At 35.8% G+C, this 17,620-nt stretch overlaps 1 protein-coding gene across 1 annotated transcript in view; it reads right to left on the reverse strand.

The window, feature by feature from the left end:
• Positions 1 to 3,415: 3,415 nt before the first annotated feature.
• atg7 (ATG7 autophagy related 7 homolog (S. cerevisiae)) overlaps positions 3,416 to 17,620 on the reverse strand; it is a 77,676-nt gene continuing 63,471 nt past the window's right edge. The window contains exons 18-19 of the mRNA XM_073825545.1: positions 3,882 to 3,962; positions 3,416 to 3,445 (exon numbers count right to left, since the gene is read on the reverse strand). Of these exons, the coding sequence (XP_073681646.1) occupies positions 3,416 to 3,445; positions 3,882 to 3,962 (111 nt within the window). The remainder of the gene's footprint in view (positions 3,446 to 3,881; positions 3,963 to 17,620) is intronic.

The raw sequence follows: 17,620 nt of genomic DNA on the forward strand, positions 1-17,620 counted from the left end.
AGCCGAGGGGATAACGTCACTGACAGCGGTCACTAACGTCTTAGGGGCAATTCCCTTAAGCTTAAGGGAGTTGGTACTTAGTGCTCACCTTTTATAGCATGCACTAACCTTGGGTATAACCGTGGGTATACAGTTTCCCATAGCGCCCCTTAGAGGACACAGTTTGATGTTCCCTAGAGAGAGAACATCTCAGGTTACGTATGGTTACCATTTTCCCTGAGAAAGGGAACGAGACACTGTGTCCTCTAGTCTCATCGCCATGCTTCGGGCGTAAGATTCAGACGAAGAAGCGGATGTTGTGTTCTATCGGCACCCTTTTATACTATGGTCGCGCCAGGAAGTGACGTCATAGGCTGTCACCGTCTAATACTATTGTTGTTTTTGTATGTAGGCTTCAGACACGGATCACACTGATGGCATTCCCCATAGCGCCCCATAGAGGACGCAGTGTCTCTTTCACTTTCTCAGGGAACCATGGTTACATACATAACCTGAGACGTTTTCTATAGTGGGGTCAAAATGACAATTTTCACCTGAGATTCAGCCAAATTACAGGGGGCTAAAATTGACTTTAGAAAGATTGCAGCAGCATGATGTTGTTTTTACACAGAGATTAGTAAAATCCATTGACTTTAGCTATCTTTGATGCATTATGTGCCAATGGTGACCATTCAAAAATGGGGAAAGAGCACATTTCAAGCATTTTCTCCAAAGTTTGCATGCCTGTAACTCATAAATTATTGAAGATATCTTAATGTCCTTTTAGATATTGGGTCTAAACAAACTTTTGGCATCTTCATTTTTAAGAAGGCCCTTTATGGTTCAGTTCCAGAGATACTGGAATTTTAATATGGCTCCAGGGGTAAATTGTTGAATTGTACACATTTTCAGTGGTCAAAAACCAAATGTGGGTCATTTTGCATTTATACGACATTCTTTTCTTTTGAAGAAGGGATGTCTGAAGAACAAATAATGTTAAAACTAGAAATCTTCTTTATCTTGTTTCCTTCTGTCAAGACAACTACTTAGAACATACATGAGTGCCATAACTATTATTTTCCAAGGTTTGCATGCCTTTAATTCAAGAATTATTAAAGATATATCAATTTTATATTAGGTTCTGGTTCTTAATAACATTTTCTTTTGGAATCTTCATTTTCAAGGTCCTATATCATTCAATCCAAGAGATATGAAGATCTCATATAGGGCTCCATATTCAGATTGTTGAATATTACTAAATTTCAGTGGTCGAAAACCTTGTATACAGCTGATACATATTGTACTTAAAAGGGGAATGTCTGAAGAACAAATAATGTTGAAACTAGAAATGTATCTTGTTTTCCTCTATCAAGACTATTGCATAGGACATACATGTCTACATGTCGACAAAATCAGAAATTTGAGCCAGGGACCTCTGGTTGAGCTGACACAGAATGACTTGGCTATCATTGTTGCATTTTATGCCAACAGTGACAATGAGGAAATGGGGAAAAAACATTTCTAGTATTTTTTCTAAAGTTTGCATTCAACTCAAGAAGTATAAAAGATATCTTAATGTTGTTTTAGATTTTGGTTCTTAACAAACTTTTCTTTCAGTATCTTAATTTTTAAGGCCCTGTTTGGTTCAGTTCCAGAGATATGTGGATTCATGACTCCATCTCTATCTCATTGTTGAATGCTACCCATTTTTTAGTGGACAAACACACTTTGTATACAGCTCATGCTGATACTGTATTTAAAGAAGAATGTCTGAAGAACAAATAACATTAAAACTAGAAATGCATTGTTTACTTATATATATATATATATATATATATATATATATATAAACATAACATACCTGTCTGAAAGCCAAAATGCATTGAAATGAATTTACTCACCCCTTTGCCATCAAAGATGTTCATGTCTTGATTTATTTATCAGTCAAAGAGAAATGATGTCTTTTGAGGACAACATTTCAGGATTTCTCTCCATATAGTGGACTTCAATGGTATTATGCCTGTAAGTTTGAACTTCCAAAATGCAGTTTCAGTGCCGCTTCAAATGTCTCTAAACGATCCCAGACAAGGAAGAAGTTGAGTCATTTTCTGAAAAAAATTACAATTTATATACTTTTTAACCTCAAATGCTCATCTTGTCTAGCTCAGCGTAAACTACTGTGTATTCCAGGTCAAGAGAGTTAGGGTATGTCTAAAAACTCCCATCTCATTTTCATGTTTACTTTGTAAACACTGGGTCGGTACTTCTGCAGCGATGTAGGGCTATTTTGAAGTTGAAGAAGAAATTGAAATGGAGTTTTTCTACATACCCTAACTGTCTTGAACCAGAATACACAGAGTTCATGCAGAGCTAGACAAGACAAGCATTTGTCAATTGTCAATTTTAAAACTGCATTTTGGAAGTTCAAACTCACAGGCACTGTTGAAGTCCACTATATGGAGAAAAATCCTGAATATAATATAATGCAACAAAGATTCCTAAAGTCAACAGATTTTACTAATAGACCTACTAATAACGGTATACATAATGCCACTATCTTTCTGAAATAATTTTTACCCCCTGTAATTTGGCTCAGAATAAATATTGAATTAATCAGTAAATATACATACAGGACATGTAATATTTTGGCTAAACTAAATCAGTTTGGCCCAATTGTAACATCACTATGAATGTAAGACTCTTTGGATGTGTTTTCTGTGAGCTAACAGACTCACGTTTTGCACTTAAAACAAATAAACAAGCAACTAAGCAATGTGCATGTTCACTAAAGACCTACCGGGATGTGTTCAAAAACACATGCTTATAAAGTTTTTAATGTGCTGCTGGTTGGAGTTTCCTTAGAGAAACACAGTGCGGCATTATACAACCTTTATTATGCCTGACTTTGAAATGTGTGTCTGCTTTGTAAAAAGGTTACAATATAACTGCATCAAATCAAAACCAACTGAAACTAATACTAAAAAAGTTTCATGCAGGTCCATTTGGAACTCAATGGATTGGGTTAGCGTTTTAATTAAATATTCTTTATTCAGTAGCTTAAAGGAGAAGATCAACTATAGGTAGAAGTACAAGTACAGCAATCATCTACTAAACCCAAAAGTGTTTTTCATCATGGAAATGTAGGTTTTTAGGTGAACTATTTCTTTAAAAGACACAGGTAGCATCCCCAAGACATTTACCTCACACAGTTCCCTAACAATCTTGCATCAAAGTGTAAGGATCTGAGACATTTTATGAGGCTTTTATGTCTTTACAGCACAAAGAAAATAGAAAGAGAGCGAGAGAGAACTTGGGAGAGAAAGTGGGTGAAACCAGAGCGAGGGGAGAAGAGGGGGAAGGGAATGGCTACAACTCACCGTCAGCCTTCAAACTTACTGTATTCACGTACGAGCGTGTGTTTGGGAGGAAGGAGTGGCTACAGAGCTGCTAAATAAGAGAGAAACCACTGGGAGAGCACATCCACACATGCAAAAGAGATTGAGCAGCCAAACTCTGATTTATGAGACGTGAACCCGTCGACAACAGCGCGACCGCTGGGAAAAAACACTTCAATTCAGCCCTAATTACTCACATACGGCTGTGACATCAACAAGGAGCCTAATTCGCAACACATGGCCTTTCTAACACACATGCATCATCTACAGATACTTTACATATCTGCAGAAGAACATGCTTCAGATACCATTAGACTCTTATCTAGGCAAATCCATTCCACAAGCATTTTTATTATTCTTAGTTTGACTGCAAATTATTTCATTATTATAAGATAACCTGTTTTTTATTTTATTTTTTTCTTGAACCATGCATCACTCAGGCATTGCGCAACATTTTAAATAGGATTAACTCAATCCCAAATAAAAAAAATTAAATGGTCTACTTACTATGGGTGAGCATGCAGTGCATTTGTCAAATGCCAAACTTGCAGGAAGAACGTTGTCAAATCTTGACAGGAATCCTCGAATCTGGAAAGACAAAAGATTTTAAGCTACAGAAGCAGTACAGAAAAATATTACTTAATCTCTAGCGCCACCTGGTGTGTGGTAGAGTAGAGAGCAGGCAGCAATCATTATAAAAAACATTTATTATGATGTATATAATTGTTTTATCTTAACCATCATGATCTGTTTGGAGTCTGAGACACAAAAGGCCTTTTAATAGATCAAAAGCATACTTAACATTTAGGTAACTGTATGGCCTTTCCTAATCCTAAGTATGTAAAATGAGTATTAAAAAATGTCAGCTTGATAATGTTTGTCATATATCTTCCATGAAAAATGCTTGTCATCAGAAAGAAATACACAATTGATTTTAACAAATCTTCAATAATATCTGCCAGAAATAATGTTTATGGAATGAATATTTAATGTTAAAGTATTGTAAAACACACAAATATTATTTTATTTCACACACACACACACACACACACACACACACACACACACACACACACACACACACACACACACACACACACACACACACACACACACACACACACACACACAAATAAGCTTACAAATATAATTATGCATAATTAAATGTAAAAAATAAATAAATAAAAATACAGTCAAGCCTGAAATCATTCATACCCCTGGCAAATTCTGACTTAAAGTTACTTTTGATTCAACCAGCAAGTTTTTTTTTTTTTTTTTTGATTAGAAAAGACACAGACGTCTCCCAGAAGATAATAAGACAATGTACAAGAGGCATCATTGTGGAAAAAAAAATATTACTCATATTTTATTTACATTTGAACAAAAAGTGGCAAAATTATTATATTTTAATAATCAATAGAAAGGCCTTTATTGGCTGTTACAGCAATCAAACGCTTCCTATAATTCCTGACCAGCTTTTTGCATGTCTCCACTGGTATTTTTGCCCATTCATCTTTAGCGATGAGCTCCAACTCTTTCAGGTTGGAGGGTCTCCTTGCCATCACCCTGATCTTTAGCTCCCTCCACAGATTCTCAATTGGATTTAAGTCGGGACTCTGGCTGGGCCACTGTAAAACGTTTTTGTCTGCTAACCATTTCTTCACCACTTTTGCTGTGTGTTTTGGGTCGTTGTCATGCTGAAATGTCCACTGGTGCCCAAGGCCAAGTTTCTCTGTAGACTGCCTGATGTTGTTGTTGAGAATTTTGATGTATTGCTCCTTTTGGACTGTCTGCCTTGAGATGTTGCCACCAGCAGAGCCCAGATTCAGTATGGCCTTGGTGGTGATCCTTTTTTAACCTCTTTCACTATCCTCCTGGCCAGCACAGGTGTCACTTTTGGCTTCCGACCACGTCCTCTGAGACTTTTCACAGTGCGTAACGTCTTGTATTTTTAAATAATACTTTGCACTGTAGCCACTGGAACTTCAAAACATTTAGATATGGTCTTATAGCCCTTTCCTGACTTGTGAGCAGCCACAATGCGCAGCCGCAGGTTCTCAGTGAGCTCCTTTGTCTTAGCCATGACTGTCCACAAACCAACAGCAGAGAGCTTCTGTTTTTCACCTGTTGAGTTGATTAAAACAGCTGTTCCCAATGAATCAGTAATTAGGTTGCTTTAGAACAGCTTGGACTATTTGGAATGGTATAGAACTTTGGATTTTCCCATAGACTGTGACAGTTTGCAAAGGGTATGAATAATTTTGGACATGCCACTTTTTGTTCAAATGTAAATAAAAGCTGAGAAATATATTTTTTTTTCCACAATGATGCCTCTTGTACATTATCTTATTATCTTTTGGGAGAAGCCTGTGTCATTTCTGGCAAAATAAAAAACTTGCTGGTTGAATAAAAGTAACTTTAAGTCAGGATTCGCCAGGGGTATGAATAATTTCGGGCTTGACTGTATATATTTCGCATAGTGCAAATGAAGTCTATTTAGGACAGTTATGTTTTTTTTGTGACATTTTTAATGAAAATAAAGCATATGCAAATGTGATTTCTTTGAAGTTACAGTATAAGATGTGTATCTGTTATTTGTAAATTGAAAACTTACAACGTTTGTACTAGATGTTATTATTATTATTTTTTAATTAAAGTTTATTCCTATTTATTTATTTTGTGGTGGTAAATAAATAACATTACAAAATCTATATTCTTGGGGAAAAAAGAAAGATATGTTTCTTTTAATACGACATTATAAAAACAAAAGGATTATCTAAATCTAAACAAATTAACTCATGTCACACATACATACGCAATCAAGAATGAAAAATGCTACATTATTTATTTTTTGCATATAAGGAAGCCTACTTAAGACAGTTATGTTTTTTTTTGTATTGTGACACTTGTTATGAAAATAAAGCATATGCAAATGTGCAAATTTGAAGTTACATTATAAGATTTGTATCTGTTATTTGTAAATTGAAAACAGTTTGTACTAGATGTTATTTTTTAAAATAAAGTTTATTTATTTATTTTGTGGTGGTGGATTAAAAAAAAAAAAGATATTCTTGGGGGAAATCTTTCTTTTAATACGACATTGTAAAAACAAAAGGATTTTTCTAAAATTAAACAAAATTAACTCAAGTCACACATACATATACAATCAAGAATGAGAACCACTCCATGGTCATCTAACAGCACATTCCATAAAAGCAATGCAAAGTGCTTTTTTGTGACATAAGGCAGGCAAATGATAGAGCGTTGTGTGTTCAATTACAGTCACGTATCTCTCACTGCATATATGCGTCTCAGGAGTTAGTGTTGCCGGCTGATCTTAATTGAAAGCAAATTAAAGCAAGAGCCGGAGGGGAAGATAAGGGGTTGAGGCATCGGCGTGAAGATTGCCAGGCATTACAGAGGGCTGATGCATTACGCACTACCCAATACACTATTTCAAGACACTTTGATGTAAATCCACATTTCTGCAGTTAAATCCACCAAATAACAGAGACTTTACTTAGAAACTCATCCAGTGTCCTTCTGTTCAAATCTGTTCAAATCTAATTAGTTTTTAAATCATATTGAGGGGAAAAAATTGTGAAGTCTGAGCATCAGAATAAATCAGAGCATTTATATACAGCAGCTTCAAAAAATACTTCAAACACTTTAAAATGAACACCAATGCAACAGAATATGAAAGCAAGTGTCAAGATTTGTCAAGAAATATGCCTAAACACTGCTTCTGAAATGCTGTTGAACATGAAGACTTTGTATTTGTGGATAGTGGATGATATTGGCAGTTCAATTTGAATCTCTTCACTTCTGGTTCCTCTTTTAGGACACCTGTGTGAACATCAGGAGAACTGACTTCATACAGCCACTGAAAATCATCTAAACACCAGCTGATTCAAACACACTGACACTTCATGAAGTAACATTGTATGGTTCCAGATGACACCTGGTTTGATTTTTGTGTCACTAATGCAATGAAATCCATGCATCTTTTAAATACTGATAATGTGTCCAAATAGTTTTTTGGGGCCACTGCATTAAAAGTCTTGAAGGGGTGTGTTCAGTGATTAAACATCTGGGCTGGTGATTAAACGGTTTTAGGTTCAACTTCAGAATCCAAGAACCGTTAAGCCTTGAGCGAGACACTATACCTCAGTAAGTCCAGAGGAACTGAACCTGTAATGAGTGCACTGCAAGTCTCTCTACATTAAAACAGAATCTGCTAAATGATACAAACTCGCAATTCAGATTTTTTTTCTCAGAATTGATATAAACTTCCAATTTAAGATATAAACTTGCAATTCTCACTTTTTTCCTCGTCATTCAATTCTGACCTCTTTTAGTGCAACTGCGAGTTTATATCTTGAAATTCTGACTTTTCTTTTCTCAGATTGTGATATAAACTTGCAATTGCAAGAAAACTTTTTTTCTCAAAACTGTTTTTTATTATTTATTTTTTTTCCTCAGAGTTTGGACATCATATTGCAAGTTTATATCTCACAATTCTGAGAAAAGAAGTCAGAATTGCGAGTTCGTATCACACAATTCCAATAAAACAAGTCAGAATTGTGAGTTTATATCTCACAATTCTGACTTTTTCCTCAGATTGTGATATAAACTCGCAATTGTGAGAAAAAAAAGTCAGATATATAATAAATTCGCAATTCTGACTTTCTTCCTCAGAGTTGGGAGTTTATATTTTGCAATTTAAAAAATAAGTCAGAATTATGAGATATAAACTTGCAATAAAAAAGTCAAAATTGCGAGTTTGTATCATGCAATTCTGAGAAGTCAGAATTGTGAAATGTAAACTCACTACTCACTACAAAAATATATTTTTTCTTAAAATTGAGTTTATATCCTGCAATTCTGACTTTATGTCTTGCAACTTTTTCTGTTGCAATTCTGAGAAAAAAAATCAGAAATGTGAAAATTCGAATTCATAGCATCACAGTTCTGACTTATAACTTCCAATTGTAAGTTTATAACTTACAATTCTAAGAAAATAAGTCAGAATTGCAAGTTTATATATCGCAATTCTAACTCTATAACTCGCAATTAAGTTTATATCCCACAATGCTGAGAAAAAAGTCAGAATTGAAGTTTGCATCTGTTTGCATCACAATTGTTAGTTATAAAGTCGGAACTGCAAAGACAAACACAATTGTGTTTGTCTTTGCAGTTCCGACTTTATAACTTGCAATTGCGAGTTTATAACTCACAATTTTGAGAAAAGAAGTCAGAATTGCGAGATGTAAACTCACAACTCAAAATTCTGAGTTTTTTTTTCTTAAAATTGAGTTTATATCTTGCAATTCTGACTTTATATCTCGCAACTGCAAGTTTATATCATGCAATTCTGAGTCAGAATTGCGAGTTCGCGTCATGCAATTCCAAAAAACTCAATTGTAAGTTTATGCCACGCAGTTCTGACTTTATAACTTGCAATTGCGAGTTTATAACTCACAATTCTGAGAAAAGAAGTCAGAATTGCAAGTTCATATCATATTCTAACTTTATAACTCACAGTTAATCTCACAATGTTGAGAAAAAAGTCAGAATTTCGAGTCTGCATCATGCAATTCCAATAAAAAATTCATAATTGTGATTTTATTTCTCACAGTTCTGAGAATAGAATTCAGAATTGCGAGATGCAAACTCACAACTCACTTTTTTTTATCACAATTGTAAGTTTATATCATGTAATTCTGAGATTTTTTTTTTTTTTTTGCAAGTTTATATTTCGCAATTCTGACTTTATAACTTGAAGTTGTGAATTTATATCTCACAATGCTGTCAGAACAGAACAGTTCATACAGTGCAAGTTCATATCATGCTATTTCGGTTAAAAATCTTTATAACTTGCGGGTTTATATCTCGCAATTCAGACTTCATTTCTAAGAATTGCAAATTGTCTGGCTTTGTAACTCACAATTGTGAGTCAGCATCATGCAATTGTGAGAAAAAAGTCAGAATTGTGAGTTAGCATCATGCAATTGTGAGGAAAAAAAGTCAGAATTGTGAGATAAATAGTCTCAATTATTTAGTGACAGAAACAGGCTTCCATTGTAGTGTGCATATATGTGGAGCCCTTTTTTTAAACCTACAAGATTTAACAGTGATTGGAGTGACACCACGGCAGAAATAGAAACCAAATGATCAATAAAATGCCTGTTGCTTGTTATGGCTGGTGAACTCAGATGAAGAAGAAATGTTACTCATCACACCTCATGCGTACTATGACATTATTGCTCACTAGACGATCACAGAGCTCTGGTTTATAAAAAGAACAAAGATAAACCCTCAGAGCAGACACACTGCAGGTCTCCACACATCCAGCAGGGGGCAGTATGAGCTAAAGAGAGTCGTCCTGATCAAACAAATCACCCATCAAGACTGTGTGCCATGTTGTCATGTTAAGCCCAATGCAACATAAATGCAAAAAAGGTCAGAACACTAAATCCCGTCAAGAACAATTTATGAGGTCAGGGAATATAATGACCCTTGAATCGTCGTATGTGTTCTGTTCACCAGCGTCTGGCTTTGTGTTGAGGCTAGTCACAGTCAAGAGAGCTTTCTCATTAATCGCATTATGGGTAAGGAGTCGCATATTTGCAATTATGGGTTCTTGAGGAGGGGAGCGATATTTCTGAAGGGGCATACGCAGACTACACGCTGGTGGAGCTAATAACCCAGAGAGCAGTGCTTTGACGTCTGTAGCTGCGTCATTAGCCCTCTGTGTGCGAGTGTGTGTGTATATATGTGTGTGTGTGAGGTTTGTTGCATGCGGGGGGCTCTTGCTACAACGCTGTGCTAAGCTTCAGCACACAGGCAGGGGGTCCTGCTGTGCCACTTTATGAATTATAGCAAGATTGGAAGTTGCAACTAATAGCAATATAAACAACTACATATAATATGTATCATTAAAACAAGTGCACGCAAGCACAGTGGAATATATGTCGCTGTTTTTCCATGGTGTCTTTTAAAAGGAGCCGTACAGTGAAAAAAATGGTAAAGGATTTACTTTGAAACAATTGTTACTCAAAAATTGGTAGTAAATTTGACAAAATACAAGAAAAAGCAAGAAACACATTGAATTAAATGTATGTTTTAAATCTTTCTTTTATTACCTGTTTTATTTACAACTCCATGCATCCTAGGTGTATATCCTTCTTTCAGACGAATGCAATCGGAGTTATATTAACAATTATCCTGGCACTCCCAAGCTTTAGAATGGCATAGACCAGGGCTATTCAATTAGATCCATATGAGGGCCGGATTATCGAACTGGAAATTTGAAGAGGGCCAAGTGGATGGGGGCCGTCCCAATCTTTTTCTAGGGGGCCTATACAATTACATTGAAATGTATATTCACTAAAATGAACAAATATTACCAACACCAACATCTATAAAAGGTTAAGGTGCTGTCTGTCAATCAATTAAAAAATAAATAAAAAATCAAACATTTTTTGTAATTAATCACGAATAATCGCATATTTATATATTTATACTGTCATAATTTCACAATGAACCTCCAAATTAAGGTAAAAATAACAAAGTATTTTTACATATGTGTTTAATAGCATCTTTTTACCAAGTAGCCAATTATTAATGAAGTATTGATATCAATATTGCTACTGGTGTCTCTATTAAATGAATTTTCTCTCAGTTTTACATATTAATTATGTCCATTCAACATTACAGTGAAATTGAAAGCCCAACATTTAATAGGCTCTGAAATATATAACAGCTTTTAATTTAGGTGATTTTAAAACAATCTTCACATAAACTATAAATTGTATATGCATAAAATATACCGATTATTATTGCCATATACTGGTTATAATCGTTATTTTACGTTTTTAATTTGACCTAAGATTTTGTTTACCACAAAGTATATTTTGGCCATCAAGATAACATTCAAATTGGATCATAAGAGCTTTAAAGTGCTTAAAATGGTTGTGCAAAATGCTTGAAAGTCATTGAAAAGTGCTTGAATTTCTCTCTCAAAAGGTTGTACAAACCCTGAAATGAATACTGTAATATCATTCGACTTTGCTTAAGTTGGTGTTACTTCTGGTTGTCTGACATAGCCTACATCAGCGCTGTTTATAACAGAATTCTGAGCAGAATTTGAATGATTCTCACTCATCTTTCACTTCAGCAACCTTAATTCATTCTGGGCGAATTCAAACACTTTTCACTGGATCTCGCAGCACTGTGCAGTAAGTGTCGCGAAATCAACTTTGGTTCCCGAGGCTGTTCTGAGTTTGGACAAGTGTGTTTGCGTTGCGGTCCGAGCTGATAAACGGTCCCAGCTGCGCAGCTCAAACGTGCCGCGCTTTGGTTTCTCTTTCGCTTCGTCTGCCGTTTTAATGTTTCTAATATGAAACAGAAATAGCCGCGCTTATGAGTTGAATAACGCGGTGGTCGCGCCATTGCAACCGCTCACAAAATTTAGTCGCACCGGCAGAAAAAATGCGACCATTTGGTCGCAGTCTGGAGCCCTACACGCGCTTGTCAAATCTGCCGTCTATTGATGTTGCGATCTCCGGTAGATTGTTTTTGTTCTTGGCTCTCTTGCTTTTCTTTTTTGGCTGGCCCGCCGCCTAGTGGACAAACTAATTAGTGCAAAAACCATTCAAGCCACCTGCTGCTCCCTCGGGCCGGACGAAGATGATTGGCGGGCCGCATTGGGCCCGCGGGCCGCCAATTGAATAGCCCTGGCATAGACTGTGTTTCTCTCCATCAGTCCAAAACAAGTCCAAGTGCATCGATCCATAATAAAAAGTGCCTCACATGGCTCTGGGGGGTCAATAAAGCCTCCTGTAGTGAACCAATGAGTTTTTGTAAGAAAAATATCCATATATAAAATGTAAGAATCACTTTAATATAGCTTGCGTTAACAGTTGTACACGGAACTTGCTGCTTTGGGAAGAGGTGTGGCAGGACTAAAACGCCATCTAAGCTGTTCGCCAATCGCAACGCAGTGGGACTGCTAACCAATCACAATACATTTAGTTTTTCGGAAGGCGGACCTTCATCGAACCCGGAACTAATCGTGCCATTTGTTCCAGGCTGGTGAGAAAGCTATTGTAATAATGTAAATTGTAAAGTAATGCGTTTTTCGAACCAAGCATGAGAGCATGTTCTAGTTCACCCACAAAACAAAATAAGACGTTGTAAAAAAGCATAATAGGACCCCTTTAACTATAGCCCTAATATTTCTCCCAACAAGGACAATGACCAGGAAAGTTTTGCAGGAAAGTTATGAAATTTGGCACACAGATATAGGATCTCAATATAACCATAGCAAATTTAAAGTCTCTATCTCGAACTCTTTTGCACCACCAACAGGCCAAATTTTCATTTATATTTCTGCGGAGAACTTTTGAAATAAAGGTCTAAAAGCAATTTTTTTTTTTTATGCTGAGTCGAATGCATTCCATTTTTTTTTTTTTTTTTCACAATTTTGAATCTACTTCTTCTAACTTGTCCTAATTTGGCTCAGATCATCTTAGACCATGCTGGCAAAAAATTATCAACAGATTTCTGATAGACGTTCTCGTAAAGCGTGTTAACGAATTTGATGAAAATCACAAAAAGTTGGCTATCTATCAAATTCTGATCAAACTTGGTTTGTCTTATGCCAAGCATGACCTGAGGGCACATGAGTAGTTTTGGCGCCACCTACTGATCAAAAGATATTTTAGTTTAGAATTTCTGAACAGTTTGCAAACTTGCAAATTTTGCCTGTTGGTGGTTCTAGAGAATTTGAGACTTCAAATTTGATGTGCTTAATGATGAGACTGTCCATCTGTGTGCCAAATTTCTTAAAGGGGTCCTATTATGCTTTTTCACTTTTTGAACTTTAGCTGTGGTGTGTATGTTTGGGAATAAAAAACATCTACAAAGTTACAAATCTCCAAGTCCACTACAAAGGGAGATATTTCGTTTTTAAAAAAATCCCTTTTCAAGAACTACAACGAACGGCTCCTTTGGACTACAGAATTTGTTTTCCGGATGCTATTATGTCACAACGTAAATCCCGCCTACAGAAATTCAATTCGTTGGCGGGTGGGGGATTCGCCTAACTTTAGCCATGTATTATGGACAGCTGCTTCTGGGATGCTTCAGCGAGCCGCAGGTCGGTGAGCTTTAACTAAAGTGTCCATAAACTGCTTCGGAATACGTGCTGGAGCCGCGCCGTTGACGTGTGTGGCATAGAGGGTCAAAACACGCAGAGAAGCGGCTGCTGTAAACACGAACATTGACTAGTAATCATCCGTGCACGCATCGGAGTCGCGCCGTATACGTGCAGTGTGTGGTAAGAGATTTATTCATCATACAGTGTAGACAGCTCTCACATGGCTCCGGGGAATCAGTAAAAGCCTCCTTAAGTGATCTGATGTGTTTTTGTAAAAAAAAAATATCCATATTTAAAACATAAGAATCACTTTAATCTAGTTTGGTGCTTTGGTAAGGGGCGTGGCAGTACTGAACTCGTCTAAGCTGTTCGGCAATTGCAACGCAGAGGGACTGCTAACCAATCACAATACATTTGGTTTTTCGGAAGGTGGAACCCGGAACTAATCAAGCCATTTGTGTTGGCCTGAGGGAGAAAGCTATTGTAATAATGTAAATTATGTGAAAAATTGTGCATTTTTCGAACCACCAAGCATGAGAGCATGTTCTAGTGCACCCTCAAAACAAAATAAAGACTTTGTAAAAGAGCATAATAGAACCCCTTTAACTATCCTGCAAAAACTATCCTAAAAAAAACTCTAAACAATATGTTAAAGCATTTGTAAAATACAGCATTTTAATACAAAATTCGAAATGGTACATGTTCAAAATGGCTGACATAGGAAAACTGGGTATCGTTTGATTCAGTAAGCCACTCCAATCTTATTTGTTCCAACTGTTCAGAAATTGTAAGTAAAAATGTAATTTTATATATTTTTTTGATTAGTAGGTGGAGCTGCACGAAACTAGGTCATGCTTGGTATAACATGTACCCAGTTAAAGCGTTAAAGCCCCCTTTTCTTGACAAAAAGTGTTTCCACACAAATTTTTGCAACATTAAAACTATTGATATAGAATTTATGAGCTAAAGTTAAATGAAAAAACATTTTGTCGACACTTGAGAAATTGTATCGATAAATGGCATTTCCATCAACTAAATTTTGAAGAACCAAATATCTTTTGGCAAAAAATCCTTGGATGGTAACCTGGCTACTGAATTCAATGATAAACTGCCTTTAACTGAAAATTGATTGTTTACAATACTGCATTATTGACACACAATTGTCCTGTTTAATACTGTGAAGTTGCTTTGACACAACCTGTATTGTTAAAAGCACTATATAAATAAAGGTGACTTGACTTAACTTGACTAATTTTGGTCAGAATCCGCTAAAACGTTGCAAAGATATAGCCTCATTTGTGTGTGATTCTTGTCAAATTTGTTAACATGCTTTATGAGAATGATTTGGTCTATCGGAAATCTTTTGATAACTTTTTGCCAGCATTGTCCAAAGGTGATCTGAGACAATTTTAGTGAAAATTGGACAAACTGTGTAGGTCTAAAAGCAAATTTCTCATTTGACCCATAAAGAGTCGATTGCATACCAACATTTTTATTTCTACGAATCAAGATTTCGAAATTTTGGGCACAAAAATTATTGCAAAGCTTTTTTTTTTTTTTTCAAACTTAGTAGGTGTTATACCAAGCATGAGCTGATGGCACATGAGTAGTTTCGGCACAGCGCCACCTACTGATCAAAGGATTTAAAAATTTAATTTTTGTTTATAATTTCTGAACAGTTTGACAAAAGTCATAAGATTGATCTTGTTAAATTCAGAGCGGCACACTGAACCAAACGATACTTGTTCGAATTTTGTATTAAAATGCTGTATTTTACAAATGCTTTGACATATTGTTTTGAATCTTTTGAGTTTTTTATTGCGGGATAGTTATGAAATTTGGCACACAGATAGAGGACAGTCTCATCATTAAGCACAGCTAATTTGAAGTCTCTACCTCAAACTCTCTAGCACCACCAACAGGCAAAATTTTCCAAAAAATCTACTTCTTTGAATGCGCCCTACACCGTAAAATTTTCACAAAAATTGGCTCAGATCTTCAGAAAATGCTGGCAAAAAGTTATCAAAAGATTTCCGATATCAAAAGATTTCCAAATCATTCTCATAAAGAATCTGTTAACAAATTTGACGAAAATCGCACAAAAATTTGGCTATATCTTCGCAACGCAGATTCTGACCTAGCTTGGTACATGTTATACCAAGCATGATCGGGGGGCACATGAGTAGTTTCTGACCAAAAATCAGATTGATCGCACTAGATTTGGAGTGGCATACCGAATCAAACAATACTCAATTTTCCTATGTCAGCCATTTTGAACATGTACCATTCGAATTTCGTGGTAAAATGCTGTATTGTTCCATTGCTTTAACATATTGTTTAGAATCTTTTGAATATTATAGAACCGCTTCCAGGAAAGTTATGAAATTTGGCACACTGATCGAGTCACACTGATGGAGGCTCTAGCTTCAACAACAGGTCAAATTTGCACTCATGTATCTACTAATAACTTTTGAACTGTAAAGTCTAAAAGCAAAATTCTCACTTGGCTCATACTGAGTCGATTGAATACCAAGATTGCACGGCTCAAGATTTTTCGCAATTTTTCTAAAAAATCTTTTTCAAACACGTCCTACATGGTTTGTCCAATTTTCACCAAAACTGGTTCAGATCATCTTCAGAAAATGCTGGCAAAAAGTTATCAAAATATTTCTAATAGACCAATCGTGCTCGTAATGCGTAATAACGAATTTGATGAAAATCACACAAGAATGAGACTGTATCTTCGCAATGATTTAGCAGATTCTGGTCAAACTTGGTACATGTTATACCAAGTATGACCTAAGGGCACATGAGTAGTTTCAGTACAGTGCCACCTAATAATCAAAAGACATACAAATTGACATTTTTGTTTATCATTTCTGAGCAGTCTGACCAAAAATCACAAGATTGATCTTGTTAGATTCAAAGCAGCATATCGAATAAAATGATACCCAATTTTGCTATTTCGGCCTTTTTGAATGTCTACCATTTCGAATTTAGTCGTAAAATGCTGTATTTTACACACGTTAATGCTTTAACATATTGTTTTGAATCTTGTTAATCTTATAGAACCACTTGCAGGAAAGTTATAAAATTTGGCACACTGATAGAGAAGAGTCTCATCATTATGCACAGCAAATTTGAAGTCTCTAACTCAAACTCTCCAGTGCCACCAACAGGCCAAATTTGCACTCATGTTTCTATTAATAACATTTGAACTGTAAGGTCTAAAAACTCAAAAAAAAGTCAAATGCACACCAAAAAATCTACTTTTTTAAACTAGTCATAGACGGTTTGTCCAATTGTCACCAAAAATGGTTCAGATTATCTTCAGACAATGCTGGCAATAACTTATCAAAAGATTTCTAATAGATCATTCTCCTAAACCATGTTAACAAATTTGACACGCAAAAATGAACATGAGTCTCTATCTCAAACTCTCTAGCGGCACCAACTGGCCAAATTTGCACAAATTTGTTATTTTTGCTAATAACTTTTGAACCATAAGGTCTAGAAGTCAAATGCATACCAAAATATTCTCAATTTCAAATTAAACATCATATTACATTTAAGATGACCCATGACCTTGGTGTTGCTAGCGCCATGCTCTACAGTTTGAGCTACAGGAATGTAGAGAAACAACTCAGTCAGCTCAACCTATTATTATTATTATTATTATTTTTTATGGAAAACTTTTGTTTAACTTTCTGGCTGTTCTTTTACATACAATACAAGTACAGGGACAGACACTAATGAGTTTCAAAAAGGCCAAAAATTAGTGGCTACAAAATGTGGTGTGACACATTATATGTGACAGTTAATGAAATCTGATGCCGGAAAAGGAGCAAACAATGACAAATCAGCTAACTACTTAAAAAAAACCTGAACTTTTATGGATTTTTTACTATTTCTTGACCATCCAAGTCCCCATCCACTATCACTGTATGCAAGGGAGCAGTGTGAACCTTCTACTAACCATATCCTTCTGTCATGCAGGTTTTGAACGGCAGCTGTTATTTCAAAGAGTCACAGAGAATGTAGAAATAGTCATGTATAACTGATTATGCTGCAAGAAACCTGGACT

Source organism: Garra rufa, chromosome 20, assembly GCF_049309525.1.
Source record: "Garra rufa chromosome 20, GarRuf1.0, whole genome shotgun sequence".
NCBI lineage: Eukaryota > Metazoa > Chordata > Actinopteri > Cypriniformes > Cyprinidae > Garra > Garra rufa.